Genomic DNA, 15,803 nt, shown 5'->3' on the forward strand with positions numbered 1-15,803 from the left:
ACTTAACCCAAGCAGTGTTTGGGGAAGGAATGACATTCCCTCTGCAAGGTCTAAGTCGAAATAATTCCACACCGATAGSAAGATATGTCACAGCTTAATTCAAGCAGCAGTTATGTGTACCAGAGGATGAAAGTGTAAATCAGCAGCAGGCTTAGAAACAGAAGGCTTCTGGTTTCAAATGTCAGTGGAGTTGCTCCCTCGCTGTGAAACCTTTGACAAGTCACTTGACCTCCCGGTGCTTCAATCAGGGCAGCTACAGCACCGCGTAAGAGGCGAGATTGAGATCCCCTCGTAAGCTGCACTGTCCCTCTGAGTTCAGATCTCAGGTAACCCCTACCTCTCTGTACTTGAAAAAGGTATTTGAATTATTAAATGAGACTGGCCTGCACATAAAGTCATGTGTGACAAACAGGCTTTACACAATGAATTATGGTTAAGCCAGAAGAGTAAACTTGRTATGCACGTGCATAAACATTCACACCAAGTCCAACTGTCCTGCTTCCATGTGGGCAGTTCCCAGGGAACATCCATAGAGYGAAAGGAAGGCGGTGCGACCCGAGGGCGGGAGGTGGAGGACTAGGTATCTCAGCAAAGAGCAGGACACAAACAAGCCCCACTGCCGCRAAGTGCAGAAGGAAAGTATTCATACCAAATTGAAAAAAATGCTTTTCTTGGCAAGCCAGGCCATCGACAGCTCTTTTTAGTCCATTGCAATCAGCTTTATGCACATCTCTCATTCTAGGCTGCGTAACCAAGTGGGGCAATTTCAGAGTAATAGATACCTGAGCCCTTTCTCAAGCATGCCTAAGTGGATCTACTCCTGCCGAAAGCTTCCTGAGAAGCCAGTTACTAAAGACAGAAAACCACAAAATTATACACTCAGAGTATTTCTAACCAGCTCTTCACCCCAGAAGACCTTTGGAGAGTTTATAATTTAGAAAAAGAAAATGCTTAGCCTGGAAAACTGGCCCAGCGAGTTTGCTATCAAGATCCCTCCCGAGGTTTGCACTGCAGAAACACCCTCCGTATTCACACCTAGTTCCCAATCACGGGATGATGATTAATACCAGCAGTAGATCACACACAGTGTTTGCAGCAGCTTTCCACAACGTTCTTAGTTTGAATTATTGGGGGGTGCTCAGCACCTCTGAGCAAGCGCTTGGCAGCCTCCCTGGACACCCGGAGCGACCCTTTCAGCAGCACGGGGCAGGAACACTAGCTCGCTCACACGGCCTTCACTCAGGGCCTCCACGTGAACTCACTTGTTTTCCTTTGGGTCAGCACAGGGCTGATGTGGCAGGGCTATTTCCAAACCTAAGACTCTGTGGGATGTTCCACTATGTGGAAAGACCAGCCCCTTAAATCCTTCTAGTGAAATTATTACTCCAGTGGCAATGAACTCCTGCCTTCCTTCCCTCTCTAGGCTGAAAAAAATGCCTTGTATTTTCCTGTGCAGTAACACAATAATGATGAAATCCCCTAGTAGTTTTCTTCTGTGTGTCCCAAGCACTTACCAAAGGAAGAGAACATTATCATACATCTGCTACAGACCAGCAGACAGGATGCCTAAGGAATATACCCAGGGGTGCAACAGCCTCGAGCAGGYTGGGGTAACCTACGTCCCACAGCCTCCCCAGCGCCGCCAACGAGCACTGCTGGAAGGGCACAGCTCCTCCTGCCCCAGCCAGGGCAGCTTTCAAGGAGCAACAGGAGCAGAGAAGCAAGGAGGGATTTAAACTGGATGCGTGCAGTGTCTGGAAGGGAGGGAGGAAGCTTAAACACTGTTACCACGTGAGAGAACAAGATTCCTACTCGATTTAGAAATAAACATATCGCCTGGGAGTTAATGCCTTATGAGGTGACTATCAGTCACTCCAGGTATGTGGGAGCAAAAATGATTGCATCACATGCTCAGATTTTCCTTTTAACAAAGGTAGTTTAGCAGTGGAAACATCTGATTTTTTGGTAGGCAGAAAGGAAAGATGGACTTTTATTGATTACACTCTAACTCTATTAGATCACGCTACTGTCAATACTTACTGGCAATTAACTAAGATCTCTCCTTTGTGCATCTGTCCTAACAGGCAGCCTTGTTTCATAAAAGGACTAAAAAGGCTCTTCAGACTAAGATGTTTTATCAGATACCCTGAAAGAATTACAGCAGCACATCTCCATAGATGTCTGCACTGCAGGGAACACATGATCAATGCAAGTCACACAGGTTGCTGAATACTGCAGTAAATAAATAAATAAATAAATAAATAAAAAGTCCCACAAACTTTTCTACATTCTGCTAATGCATGCAGCTAAAGTAACAGAAATTTATGTCATCACCAGTGTGAGCTCAAGTCAGTTTGCCAAAATAAATAAATAATGGCCATTAGGAAAATAAGCTCATGATGCCACAGAAGGAAACCTCTCAGATGACCAGAAATCTTATTTTGAGTCCCATTAATGGAACATAACATACATCTTGCAACAGCTTCAACATTTTGCTTGCCTGGATCTATCACAGCACAGGCAATGCACTTACCCCAGTCATCCAAAGGCATCCAAATGCAGGCCCAGATATAAGGGAATAGATCTTCAAAGCTGGATTAATGTAAATGCTTGCATGAAGGAGCACATCATACCAAGACAACGTGGGGATTTAGCTACTTCCAGTCTAGGGGCGGGTGGGAGGTGGGGAGGTAGCTTCTTTCAATGCAAACTGAAAAATGAATGAGATCTTAGAACATCTGAGTAGCTAAAACACACAAATCAAATCAAATCTAGCTCTTAAGAAACTTTCACAAGGCCCTAGGAGTTCCCACTTAGGCCCCCTTTTCCTCCAGCCCTAATTGACTGGATGATTCTGGGAAATATCCGACATCTGCTGTTCCGAGCTCTTTCGGACCAATAAAACCTGGTGTGCACAAATGAACGCCCGCCAAGGGAAGCAGAGCTACCAAAGCACGAGTCTCCAGGCTCTACATCACTGCTARTTTCCTGACACAAGTCACACTTTCTTGCTCATTTTGCAAACAAACTAGCTCTCCATACAGCCAGTTTTCCCTCTGCTCTCAGTTTCAATAAACAAAAACAACCTGGTATTTGCCCAATTCCCACACAACCAATTCCATAACTCTTCTGCCTTCGGCTTTGCCTTAGGCTTAAACCTATCTGAGGTGACCCGAGGTTGCAAGACAGCCTTTCAGTTCCTAGTACATAACAAACAAGCACGCACAGCCCCCACACGACATGCTGCCTTTTCTCTGGGACAAGGTAGACTCTTTATTACATCTGCTATTACAACGTGCCTATAACAATGATCTCTAACAAGCAGCCCTAGGGTCAAATATGTCCCTTGATCAATTTACTAGAGGTGCCTGGTGTTGCTGCTGTGCGTAGACTGTCTGGGAAGAAAAAAAAAAAATCCCTTTATTCCTTTGCCTCACTGGAAGGAAAAAGGAAAAAAAACAAGCTGTCACAAAGACATTTTTCTGCTGCCTGTGCTCTTGACAATTCAGGTAAACAGGGATGGAATATCTAGCTGAAAAGGATTACAGCAGCCCAGCATTTGTACAGACATAAGAAGAAAACCATACCGGGTATTTACYAAACTACTCACTGCATGAGCATGATTCAGAACAAGGCTAAGGGGATAGACAAGATGTCTTAGCAAAACACCTGCCAGGCGCTTTTGCCTGGTGACAAATACAAGATACTCTGCATGCCGGCTGGTCATATTTACGTAACACGAACAGTCTGGTGCAGCGCTACAGTCAGCTCACCCTGACTAGCAGCAACACTAACCCGGAGATGCTCCCAGCAGTTTAACCACGTCAACCTACTCCTAGCTTGTCAGGTCAAGCAGCTCTGACGGTTGATCTGTTTTTGCTCAACAGATCACTGTCTACACCAACATGCAATGCCTACACCTCGAAAAGCACATTGCACTTGACCCTAGCAGGCTGGCTGCAGAAAGGGTCCCATTCTGGGTTTCACACAGCAGGGAAGGAGTTAATCTCATAGGTCRAAACAGTTGAGGACCAGTCTTACTCATGCCTGAGTGCATGACTTTTGTTTCACATGTTGTGATTTATTTTCAGCAATACGTGTGGGTTTTAGCAACGCACTCAGCTGACGTTAACGGGAGCTGCCCTGCGAAGCCCCGGCCTGGGAGCCTGGCTCCGAGCAGAGGACGCTCCGGGGCCTGGCTCCGCTCCTCGGCTATGCCCTGATTCCCATCGCTGCTGACACACCACTCCTACAAACACCCCAGGAGCAGCCCCTTTAAAAGACCCCCTCCTCCCCCAGAAAGAAAGACTACCCTTTGCAAATGACCTATAATGAGTCTAAATAAAGACTGAGCTGTTCCTTACTCATGCATAACTTCATTGCTTCTGTTCCCTCCACACCCTGCCCAGTTGGCATAATTTGCAGAAGGGTTTTGGCACGGACAATTGAAACTCCCACATGCTGCCTGAGCTAAAAAGCTGGATCCTGGAGTTCTTTTCCTCCCGGGCGATAGCTAAATAAGTCCATTACTTTGAGAAGCAAGAGCCTTGCCGGTGCTGTGGATTTCAGCCCATGAGGACCAGGCTCCAACCACCTCCCAGGTTAGGACACCTGCAGCCTACACTGTCTAACCCCAAAGGATGGCCAGGCTCAACAATCRATGAAATGAAGTCTTTAAAATCTAAAGGGCTGGAATAAAACTACATAAATTACAAGACTGGATGTCTAAAAGCCAGAACTGGCTATAATCAGCACCCAGTGCTGCCCCAAACCAGCACGTACACAAGGAGCGAGCGTGGGCCACCAGCAAGGGCGGCAAGCTGCCCCCCTGGGCAGTGTTCCCAGCACTGCAACATGCCCTAGAACTAGTYAAATCCATCCTCCCCAGGAAGGCCAGACAGCATCACCACCAAGGAAGACACGGCAGTGACAAAGGAGGGCTGAAATTGAGCCCCAAATTGTTATTCCCCTCAGCTAGGCAGCTATGCGCAAGCCGCGCCGCACGTAAGCACTRCTCTGTCAAACACACAATTAGGAGCTGCTTTAGCAACAAAATGAGGGAGGGAGGAAGGGAGGGAGGCGCAAGGAAAGTGGGAGATGAAAACRGGGAAGCAACACAAACACTGATGACCATGGAGCACAGAGAGCCTGSACAATTGCTGGGAACACCCTGAGATGGGCTTGACCATCTTTGTGGATCTAGACTTGGTTTCTGCTCACGGCAGAGGGGTGGAAGGGGGGTTATTATATCCTGTGTGGATATTGTACATGAATATCCTGTGGGGACACAGCCCCTCTAAGAGCATAACATTTTATTTTTATATTATTGTTTTTGGCAGCATGTACCTGGAAGAAAAATAACACACCTGCAAAACCAGGAGCAAGTGAAAATCCTTCAGTTCTGAGGCAACACCAGTGACACCACCGACACAGCCGTGCTCCTTCATGTCATTCCCATTTACCTTCATATAGAAACTGCTCCATAGGAGGTGAAAACAACCCAAAAGCACATCTTTTAAAATCAAATTTGCTCATGCACTGCACAGCAGACTCCTCTGAGCAGCTGACCTACCCCTATCTCCCAGCCGAGAGGGCTGAAGGACGTCACTAGGGCCGACACCGCAGCAAATAAATGTCTTGTTAAATCATAAAATATTGCCCAATAACTACTTGAAACTTTTGAGAACTAACAGAAAGAAGCGCGCGAGATCCAGCACCACCTTCCAGGCGGCTGCAACATTACAGCACCAGAAAGCTATTCAGCACCGAGCTGTTATTCTAGCTGCTCTGGCCCGTTTCCACTGCTTGATCCATTACTTAGTCCTTGGATTCTTCTAGCAATATTATTCCAGTGGATGAGGTTTCCCTTGGAAAAGGTTTTTCCTTGTTCTTAATATTCACTGTCAATGAGTCAAGAAGTGCCGTAASAGGAAACATTAGAGACTGCAAAACGATTGCCCATTACTGTCCTTTAACTTGCCCAGGGTCTGCGGCAGCTGAAGGAAGAAACTCTCCTCATGCCAAAAACAGTCTCAAACCTGAGGGAACTGCAAAGTGGAAAGAAGGGTGAAGCTAAAAATTGTTTTTTGACTAAATAAACCACATATATTTAACTAATTCACTTCACATGCTGACTTTCAGAATCCAGAAACTAATTATACAGTATTTTACTTTGCCATGTGAACGACCCCCCAGAAAGGAAGGAAAAAGAGAGTGGGTATGTGCTGGGGGTGGGGGCACTGGCACATAAGGATCATAGAGTTCATAATTCTTGATATCCTAAACARTGTTTGGAATCTTCTCCTTGGCAGGATTTTATTTTTAATTTTTTGAAAGAGATAATTAACTGCAGAGTTCAACTACAGGAGGCAGGGGGGAAAAAAAGCATCAATTTACAATATTACTAAGGAAAAAAAAAAAATCCTACAAACAGACGAGGAGTGTTTCAGCTCTGAGTTAAAAGCACATACAAAGAGCTTTAAATCTATCCTAATCCCCTACTCTAGAGGCAAGTGCAAGGGTTTCCTGCACTGACTTCACCAGATCAATAGCACAAGGACACTCACGCAAACAGCCCCTACTAACCTTGCCTGAAGGATGAARGGTGGGGGAAAAGTGTTGGCTTTGCCGAGGAGAGGAGCTCAAAGGGCAGCAGTGCTGATCCAGGCMCTGGGGGCTCCCATTGGAATGGGCTCTGCGGGGTGTCTGTGGACACAGCTGCCCGGCCATGGGAAGAGCAGTGTGTCCGGGCCCGCGGGAACGCCGCGCAGGGCAGCCCAGCGCCCACAAGGCCCCAGGCAAAACTGCCCATGGCCAGAGCTCTTCCCTGCCCATCGCCCGCCCCATGTGTCACTTGAAGTGCAAAGCCAAGAACAGGGGCTACAGCTAGGCAGCGGTGCTGACCCTGATGCCAAACTAGCCACACACGTGAGACAGCTGATCCGTAAGTGAAGGGGGAATAAGGTTTTTGTTGCCCAAAGGGGCTGCTTCCAGGCTCTGGCCTCCTTGGGACATCKGTGCCAGGGCCAGGACAGGAGGCTGCGCACACTCATGGGGCACSTGGATGGTGCCCGTCCTGTGACCAAGTGACAGCTCCAGGGACAGCGCCAGGCTCCATCCAAGGCTCACGAGCGCTCTGAACACAGCCCCACGAGCAGCCAGGGAACAGGGACCGTGCTGATTGTACCGTGTTTCTCCACTCTCTTCTATTTACTGAAGTCAGGAGATACCACAGAAGGGTCTGTCTTGGTCCCTGCCTTCTCCAAAAGCAAATACACAAATAAAAATTGAAAAGAGAGAGAGGTGAGAAGGGAGAGAAAGAGGACTTTGTGTATTGTGTCAACCAATTAAATTCCGAGAAAAGGATACAAGCAGTTATAGTTTTCTGTAAATTGCTTCATGTAATTAAATCCACTTCTCTAAATTACAAACCATTTAGCTCTTCTTTTATAACAATGTAACCAATGACCAACAACCTTTTTCTTTTTTTTTCTTTTTTAAAAAAGTCTGCTGCCATGCAAGTTGTTAGCAAAGAAATTTCCTTTTATTTCTCCATTTCAAAAGAAGCCATTGTAATGAGATTCATTCACAGCTACTTAGAGAACATCACCGAGAAAAGAGGATTGCTTTGTTTCCCCTTATCCTGCTCCAAGTCCAAGGCTATATTTAACCAAATGTGACCTGAGGTCCTTATCAGTCACCTAATCATAGGCAGAGAAGTTAAAGGTGACCTGCAAGAGTTTTAAAACTTGGAGCTTATGACCAGTTTAATTCACACATACAATCTAACACTGGTCCTGCATAGCAACAGGACACTTAACTCATTTTCTTCCCATCCCTTGACTTCTTGCAGGTGCCTTTTTCAACATTACAGATACCAGGGAAGGCACACGAAGGCTTCCCTGTTTGCTCAGGAGAGCAGAACCGTTCYGCGAAGCTTCCTCGGGGTTGTCGCACTGCGAGCGCCCGGGCACATCTCGGTGTCCAGGTCGTTACCCTCCCTGTCTCCGGTTATCCCGTTTTTCCGACGGGCACCCCAGACAGGGCAGGTCCCCAAGAGGCTGCGGTTCGGCTGGGCYGGAGGCGGTGCAAGCTCTGCAGCTCGGGACCTGCTCTAGCACGTGCTGAAACGCTGGCCGCAGCGCGAGCGCGTCGCTGTGTGCCATGGCACAGCCCCGCGGGGACAGAGGTGGCCCTTTTGGGGCACAAAACACAAAGCTACATGTTGAGACAGAGCCTCCATGCCCTGGCTACCGCCCTGCACTTGTTTGGCCAGCAGCTCCCACCCACGAGGAACCGCTTTCTCTGAGATTTGATGCTTACGCAGCAGCCAAAACACACTTCACATCCCTGCTTAGAAAAAGGCATTTGATATAGGGTAAAACCCAACATATGCTCCTGTTTCATGCTTCAGTTATATCCTAAAAGCAATTGGGCTCTTTTCTCCAATTTTAATGAAAACTGTCCCCTCTATTTGTGTTTCAGCAGCATAACTGCATGGGGCTTTGTTGTGTATTTTCCTACTCAAATGAAGGCTGTAGTTTCCAGGGAGGTTGCATCAGTATTTCACTCTAGTCATCCCAGACATCTAGTCTCTCCCAAAGATGGCTGTATTTCAGAGATTAATTAGGTTACCTGCATCACGACAACAAGGCAAACCATAATTATCTAAGATGCTTAAAAATAAATGCTGAATGAGCCAAGTCCTTTTTCTTGCACAGCATCCTCTGCAGAGACTCCTGAAATCTCTAAGAATATCTGGATAAATTCAGCAAAACACAACAGCACTTCTTTCTAATAGCAGGGTTTCATCCTGTATTTATTTACAAAGGATTTTTCCTCCTCCTGCCGCCACCGCACGATGCCCACCGCTTCCCCGGTACTTTGACACCGAAAACAGAATACCAAGTGCCTAACCAGGACTTAAGGCAGATTTTTAAATTAGTTCCTGACAGCGCAAACAGATTGCTATTGATTGAAACGAGCCTGATTCGAGGCCTAGGATTAGCAAGCCTAATGACGCCGCGCTGCCCATTTTGGCGTCGGGCACCACGGCTCCCTGGGGCAGCCGCACAGGCCGCRATGCCGGCACCGGGATGAGCGGGAGACGGGAGCGCACATGAGCCTGGGAGCGCTGGGACAAGCCCAAGGGCAGCTCYGGAGCCGGCACAGGGTGCTCGGGGCTGTCGCCTCTCCACGCTGCGCCCAGTGACAGGGAGCAGCCCCTCCTCACACACGTGCCCTGCAACCCAAACCAACTGGCACCGGCCTTTAACGTCCAAATCGCAATTCTTKTACTCACAAAGGTGGAAAATGGATCCCGTTTTTGAGCAGTACATGAAGAAACATTTTCCTGATTAAAAGGGAGCTTTTTTTCCCCTCCTTTTGCTTTGTTGTTTAGTTTCAAAGAACGTTTAACTAACAATATCCGCTAACAAAAAGGGGAGCATCAATTTGAAATGGAAGTAGTTTGTATAAATTTAGTGTTCAAAAGCAGTGAAACACACGCATCAAAAAAAAAAAAAAGAAAACCCACACCAAACCAAAGCAATCCTCCAAAGCCACATTAAAGGCATCGTTTGTTTAAACAGAAAGCATAACTGACTAGAATTCATTTGCTTTTAATAGCCTGAGATATAGAGGGTAAGAAAATAAAGAAACTCATAGATATATTTAGGCCTTCTAMAGAGTAGCTCAGCTTCAAAAAACTGTATTTATTAAGAGCCAGAAGGATGAGATATCCAATCTTCCCTCTCCTCTGGCCCTCACACAGATTCCAAAAGTTCTTTTTTGGATTTATTCTTCTACCATCTCAACTGAATCTCAACTGAGAATTGTAAAATTCAGCCCCTGGGCTCCCGCATCATAGAGCCACCACTCTGCCTCCAGCCTTCCAGCAGCCTCAAGAATCACACCCAAATTACAGATATGCCATTTATTATTATCTAAATCATTTATTATCATCTAAAACACAAGTAGAAATCAAGCAGCTACGGGCTCTTACTGCCCACTGCGGGCACTAGCAGCCTGGTGCCGAAGGGATTATTCCACACAACATATCCCATCACCTAGACAAGTTTCTAGGTTCCTCTGCAGCTTGGCCAGAGTTTTCAGCATGACCACCACTGACTAAATCCATAAGGATTTCCAGTGGCAGTTGATTTTCACCTGRACATTGGGAAAAGCAACATGTCCTGGATGGGAAATGGTTCAGAACCTGTCACCTTTGGCTCAGGCCACTGGCACCCCCCACCAGTGTTCTCTAGGGGTGGTATATTCATCAGCAGTGTTGGATAACGAGCTGATGAGCATCACAGAAGAATAACATAAACAGGTAATCAAACATGTTAATTTAATTTGGTAGTTCCAGTCCAGCAAGAGCTACAGCAGCAATAAACATTAATCACGGATAATGCTCAGCAGTCTGACGAAGCCTAGGGAGGAATGAGACACAGGAACCAACTCGGCTTCTCCTCCTCCCAGGAGCTCTCCTGGAGCCACCGGGCAACGTTAGCCTTCCTGCCCTTTCTTCCCACACTCCGAAGTCTGGGCACCGCTTCTGAGCGCTCAACACCAGCTACAGCTCCCTGCTCGCAGCAGCTTCCTGCAGAGCCTTCCTCATCGCGGGTGATTTAAGCAGAGGGTGAGAAAAGGAAGGAGGAGGTGGGAGACAATCATCTTCATGACATGACTATTTGCAGAACAGAGTGTTATTACAGCCACGTTTAACATCTAAGTGTATTCAACACACTGTGATGCTCCTGAGCTGACTAACCACAGATGTGGCCATTAGGCCAACTTGAAGCATCAGCAGCAATTTTTCATACAGAGATCGGCCCACTTTCAGCCTACATACAAAAATGGCAAAATATCTTGAAGCTCAGAGAAAAAAAAAAAAAAAAAAAAAAAAAAAAAAAACCAACAACAAGAGAAAATCACTGGTCTGCATCCAGATTGAGTGGGGTCCTCACTGATGACCAGAGAGTAAATTAATAACTCTGGAAATGAACTCAAATACAGAAAGCAGAGAACAGATACAGGACAATACAGGAAAGACAAGTTCAAAGAGGTGCTCTCTGAAGTCTAAGAATAGCATTTCCCAGGCCAATACAAGGAGGCATAATCGGAATGAAGGRGTCCCCATCTCCACGTCCACCTCTTGCTCTAAGGGAACCACACATCAACCGCACAGCAAACCCTGGGAGCACTGATGACTTCCACGGCCCTGTGGCCCCGCAGCAGGCGCTGCCTCGAGGCGCTGTGGGGTTCCCGGCCACCCACGGGCCTTGGCCGTGAGTCACTTCCCACGGGAGGCCGCCGGGGCAGGCGCTGCTGCACGTTCTGCAAGAGGTCAGGCTGCCCGAGCAGCAAAGCACGGCACGTTGCTAAGGTGCTTGCTCGTTCCTCGCTAAGGTGCTTGCTCGTTCCTCGACACACACACAATGCCATGAGCAGCTTCAGTGCCTCCCGTCAGAGAGCAGCAGCTCCGAGTCAGCACCTTTCCTGCACACGTGCACTAAGGAGAGACCAACATCCTGAAAACCCTCTGGTCACAGGACCTGTAGCTGCTCCAAAGAGTCTTCAGCCTCTGCTTGGCTACAGCAGGAAGCAAACACCTTGAAATTATTTTGCACACAGTGGAGCAACAGGCTGAAAGGCCGGATTAGCTCCGGCAACTCTCTCGCTGTGCCCCGAGGTGCAGAACCACCGAATCGTCGGCAGCAAAGAGAAATCTGGATGCTTTGTCAAATGGAGTGAAGCATTAATCTAATTTTCTAAACAAAGCAGACAACCTGGCACTCAAATCAGCTTACCACTTTGCACCTCTCTGCAAGGATTARCAGAATGCCATAATTATAATGCCCAATTTGATTTATTAGATGCGGTTGCACAGGGAAGATGACAATTCAGTAGCACGGTGAGAAGCAATGAGAGCACAAGAAAGGCTGTAAATTGATCAGGAAATTCTAAGTAAGATATCTCAATATAATTAGCATTAATTATAATAAACTTTCCAAATTAAGTATAAACCTATGCTTAATAACCTTCAGATGCAATCCTCAAAATTCCAGGAAATTTAATATCACAACTCATTTTTCTAGACATCTTGGCAGGAAATACCTGGATTCTGGGTAAGAACTCTGTGGTAATAAAATAAAATAAAATAAAATAAAATAAAATAAAATAAAATAAAATAAAATAAAATAAAATAAAATAAAATAAAATAAAATAAAATAAAATAAAATATTAAGTTATCTATAGCATTAACATAAATAGGTTTAGTTCAAACTAATTATCTAGCTTGGATTTTGCTGCCACCTCAACACCTTACAAGGTCTGAAACTTATCCGCTTTTCACAATTATATCAGCTAGGATAATACAACATATTTCAAAAAATTCTACCTTTTCAGAAAAGCAAACAAACCAACCAACCCCCCAAAAACTTGGATTTGTTGGAAGATAGCCTGTATTTTAATGAGTCTCTCATCACAGATTTTATTGTATAGTTTTTGGGCAACTCCTTGCTATTTTTTTTTTTCTGAAATACACCTCATTTTGGAGGTTGTTACTACTCTCCTTTTTTTTTTTTTTTTTTTTGAAACAGGTGAAAAAGATAAAACAATGGATGAAAGATAGATGAAATCAGAGTTTGAGGAACAGGCACGTATTTTGGTTAATCCCTACTGGCAGTCCAACCCTCACCAAAACAAACAGGCAGCAACAACCTCATCCTTTTCAGAACTGAAGAAWAAAGATCCTAAGCATTTGGTAAACTGAGGCTGCAGAAAACAGTAACAAAACGTGGAATTTTGCCAGTATCGCAAAATCCTCCTACCCCAAAGGTTTGTAAAGAAGGATCGTGAATTCCCCAGCGGCCACAATCACTAGGAGTTTTGTATCCCACTCAGAGGATGTCAACACAAGCAGCACTTCCCTCCTCCCGAGCGGTGCCCGGGAGCTGCGGGAGGGGAGGCCTCAGCTGCCCAGCAGAATTCCCGCGGGAGCTCCCAGGGGTTTTGGACATACACGGTAATTAACAACAACAATCCCAACATCTTTATAGAGGGCAGAGCACCTGGYGAAGCAGAACGTAACACAGTCCTGGGGGAAGCAACAGGCAGGAATACACAAGGCACTGCTGCTCCTGAGCATCTCACATCACAGCCACGGCCCTTGCTAACACAGACRCTAGGGCTTGTTGAAGCCAAGCAAGAAGCCTCCATTTGCCCAAACTTTCACTGACGCCAAAATTCAAATACACAAGGYGTTATTTATTCACCCATAATAAAAAAGCCAATTTTCACTTGCACAAACTGAATCCTTGTACATATATCCATTGCATGTGTATCCAAAAGAGGCAAGTGAAGCCCTAGCACTTGACTACTGGCCAAAGCAAACAAGACACTTGATACAGTTTAAGCACATACACTGACAACTCCAAAAGGAAACCAGTCGGTATCACTTTAGGGAGTTGGAAAAAATAAATCTGGCAGAGGTTTCCTATATGCTTATATAATGCATTGCCTCAACGTCTGCAAGCAGGAAAGCAGTAACATCCTCACATGAGTTATTTGGAGTGAATTCTTCCCACAGTATATTCTTAACYAAAATAAAAAGAACAAAAGTTAGCTGATTTGTTCATGAGAAGAACAATTAGCTACTGGAAGACAGAGACCATTAAAATTTCTAACATACAAAACAYGAGTCCTTTTGAACAAAAATCCTACAATTCAATCACAAAGGATGGTACACGGTGGAGAAGTTACATCGGGTGTCRCATCAAACTGCCGTAACAATCCTTTCAAATCCTAAAATATTTAAAATTATGAAAACACACTTGCATCAACCATCGATTTCAATCTTTTCTTGTTTGGCACACACACAGAACAGCTTCCACAGACCAGGAAAYGTGCTTTGGTTAAACCAGCTTGCTTTTCTGCACCATGAGGAACTCAAAACGCTTTCTCACTGCGCTAGACTTATTTTTTTTAGCTTGGCACAAATGCCAAGGGGTCGAGCGGCCCCGTCTTCCTCCCGGCTGCCATTTGGCTCCATGCTGACAGCCGACTGGGAAGCGTTTGCTCACGCAGAGCTGCTGCTGCGCGGTGCAGACCTCGCGCTGATGAATGAGCACTGAGTCACCGCGAGGCCTCCCTGCTGAGCGGCAGCAAGCGCCGAGGCGCCCGCCAGCCCCCGGCGCCTCTCCCCTCCGCCTCCCCGAGCTCTGCACGCACGCCGCGGCTCGGGGGAGCCTCTGGAATTGCCCCCCGGCACCACAACTTCTCRTTAGCTAATGCTCAGAAACGCAACAGGAACACATCTCAACTGCAACTTCCTCCAAGCTGGTTTTCCACCTAAATTCTTGTGGTCCTTTCCTTCCCAATACACTGTTTTGGGGGGCCCATGGACTTGATTCATGAGATGGACATACGTTTGTGACTTCCAAGGACACATTAACAACCAGGTGTTCCSCATAGAAAGCCATGGTCTGACTGATGATTTCCACTTGTGTCCAAGACTGCAGGAACCATAAACTCTGCAGGAATTACTGCATTCTCTCRAAGTTAGAGGATTACAGGGGAGGTCAGAACCTCTCCAAATGCTTTCTCTCTACACTATGCCACACACTTCCTCTTCCACTGTAACTTCTACAACAAGCGTGTGATAAAGACCTTCCCCATTTGGCTACAATTCATGCAAAAGACATCGTTTCTCCAGCACAAATTAGCAGAGAAGCCAGTTACAACCCCGATCTACCAGCAGGACAACATTTTACGGTGGCCAATGCTATCATGCAGTCCCTTCCAATGAGAAATATCTGTCCTACCTGTTTGGACAGCTTCAGAGGGAGTTTCTTCTTCACGCGTTCCTTGCCTCGATCCGCCTCTCTCTCGGAGCTCCCGGCATCGTTATTGTGGCCGTTTTCGCTCGGCTCAGCAGACACACAGTTTTCAGATTCTCGGGGTTTCTTTCCCGGATGCCTTTCCCACTTCTCTTTCCGCTCCTGAGGCTTTAGCGACATGTCCTTCTGCAAAGGAGGAAGAAAATGTGAAATTCTTTAAGCTATCTGAGACTACTGTTAAGCATTAAGCAATATAAATGTGGAATAAAAACACAAACAAAACAGCATGTTCTTTCCAGAGAGAACCCACGATGAATAATTAGGCACGCACAATGCAAACAGTAATTTTAGATTAGATTACGATGAACACTCTCCAGGCTACGTGTTTGATTAATTCCAGAGATGCTGGAACTGGTTATGAAAATGAGTTTGCCTCAGATTAATTCTGGAGCCATACGTCAACAGTACCTAAACAAATCACCATCCCGAAGGCAAGCCTTTAACTCTGCTTATCCAAAAGAAAAGTGTTTTTTTTATGTTGCTTCCATCCTAGGAAGTCACATATCATCAGACCTCCTCCTTGTGCTTAACAGTCTAATTCACAGCCACAGTCATATCGAGAAATACTCTTAAGGGCTAGCASGCATTCAATAAGCTTGCTAATACCCACGGTAGCTAAACACATCACTGAGGTTGAATACTTCTAAATGATAAATGCCTTCCCTGAGTGAGGGCTGTAACACATGATCTAAACACGATAAAAAYGCTGCTATGTCACGTAATAATGGTTAACATAGGGTAGTGAGATCAGAGAAGGGAATTACTGTTACTACCACCATCCCTGGCACCTTAAACAACAGGAGGCTGAACTCTGGTGCAAATACAGCAACATTTCCTTCTACACACCGTGCAGACCAAAAATAACACAGTAAAGCACTATGTTAATGCTCGCTGCAGCTA

The 15,803-nt window shown here is 46.0% G+C and overlaps 1 protein-coding gene across 3 annotated transcripts in view; it reads right to left on the reverse strand.

Annotated features, from left to right (window-relative positions):
* The window catches only part of FBRSL1 (fibrosin like 1), a 460,961-nt gene that overhangs the window by 322,300 nt on the left and 122,858 nt on the right, over window positions 1-15,803 (reverse strand). For all 3 annotated transcript variants that reach the window (XM_026037566.1, XM_026037565.1, XM_026037563.1), the window contains exon 2: window positions 14,829-15,029. In XM_026037566.1, the coding sequence (XP_025893351.1) occupies window positions 14,829-15,023 (195 nt within the window). In that variant the 5' untranslated portion in view covers window positions 15,024-15,029. The remainder of the gene's footprint in view (window positions 1-14,828; window positions 15,030-15,803) is intronic.

The sequence above is a fragment of the Nothoprocta perdicaria genome, unplaced genomic scaffold (genome assembly GCF_003342845.1).
Source record: "Nothoprocta perdicaria isolate Ctin4 unplaced genomic scaffold, notPer1 scaffold_2, whole genome shotgun sequence".
In the NCBI taxonomy this organism is placed as follows: Eukaryota; Metazoa; Chordata; class Aves; order Tinamiformes; family Tinamidae; genus Nothoprocta; species Nothoprocta perdicaria.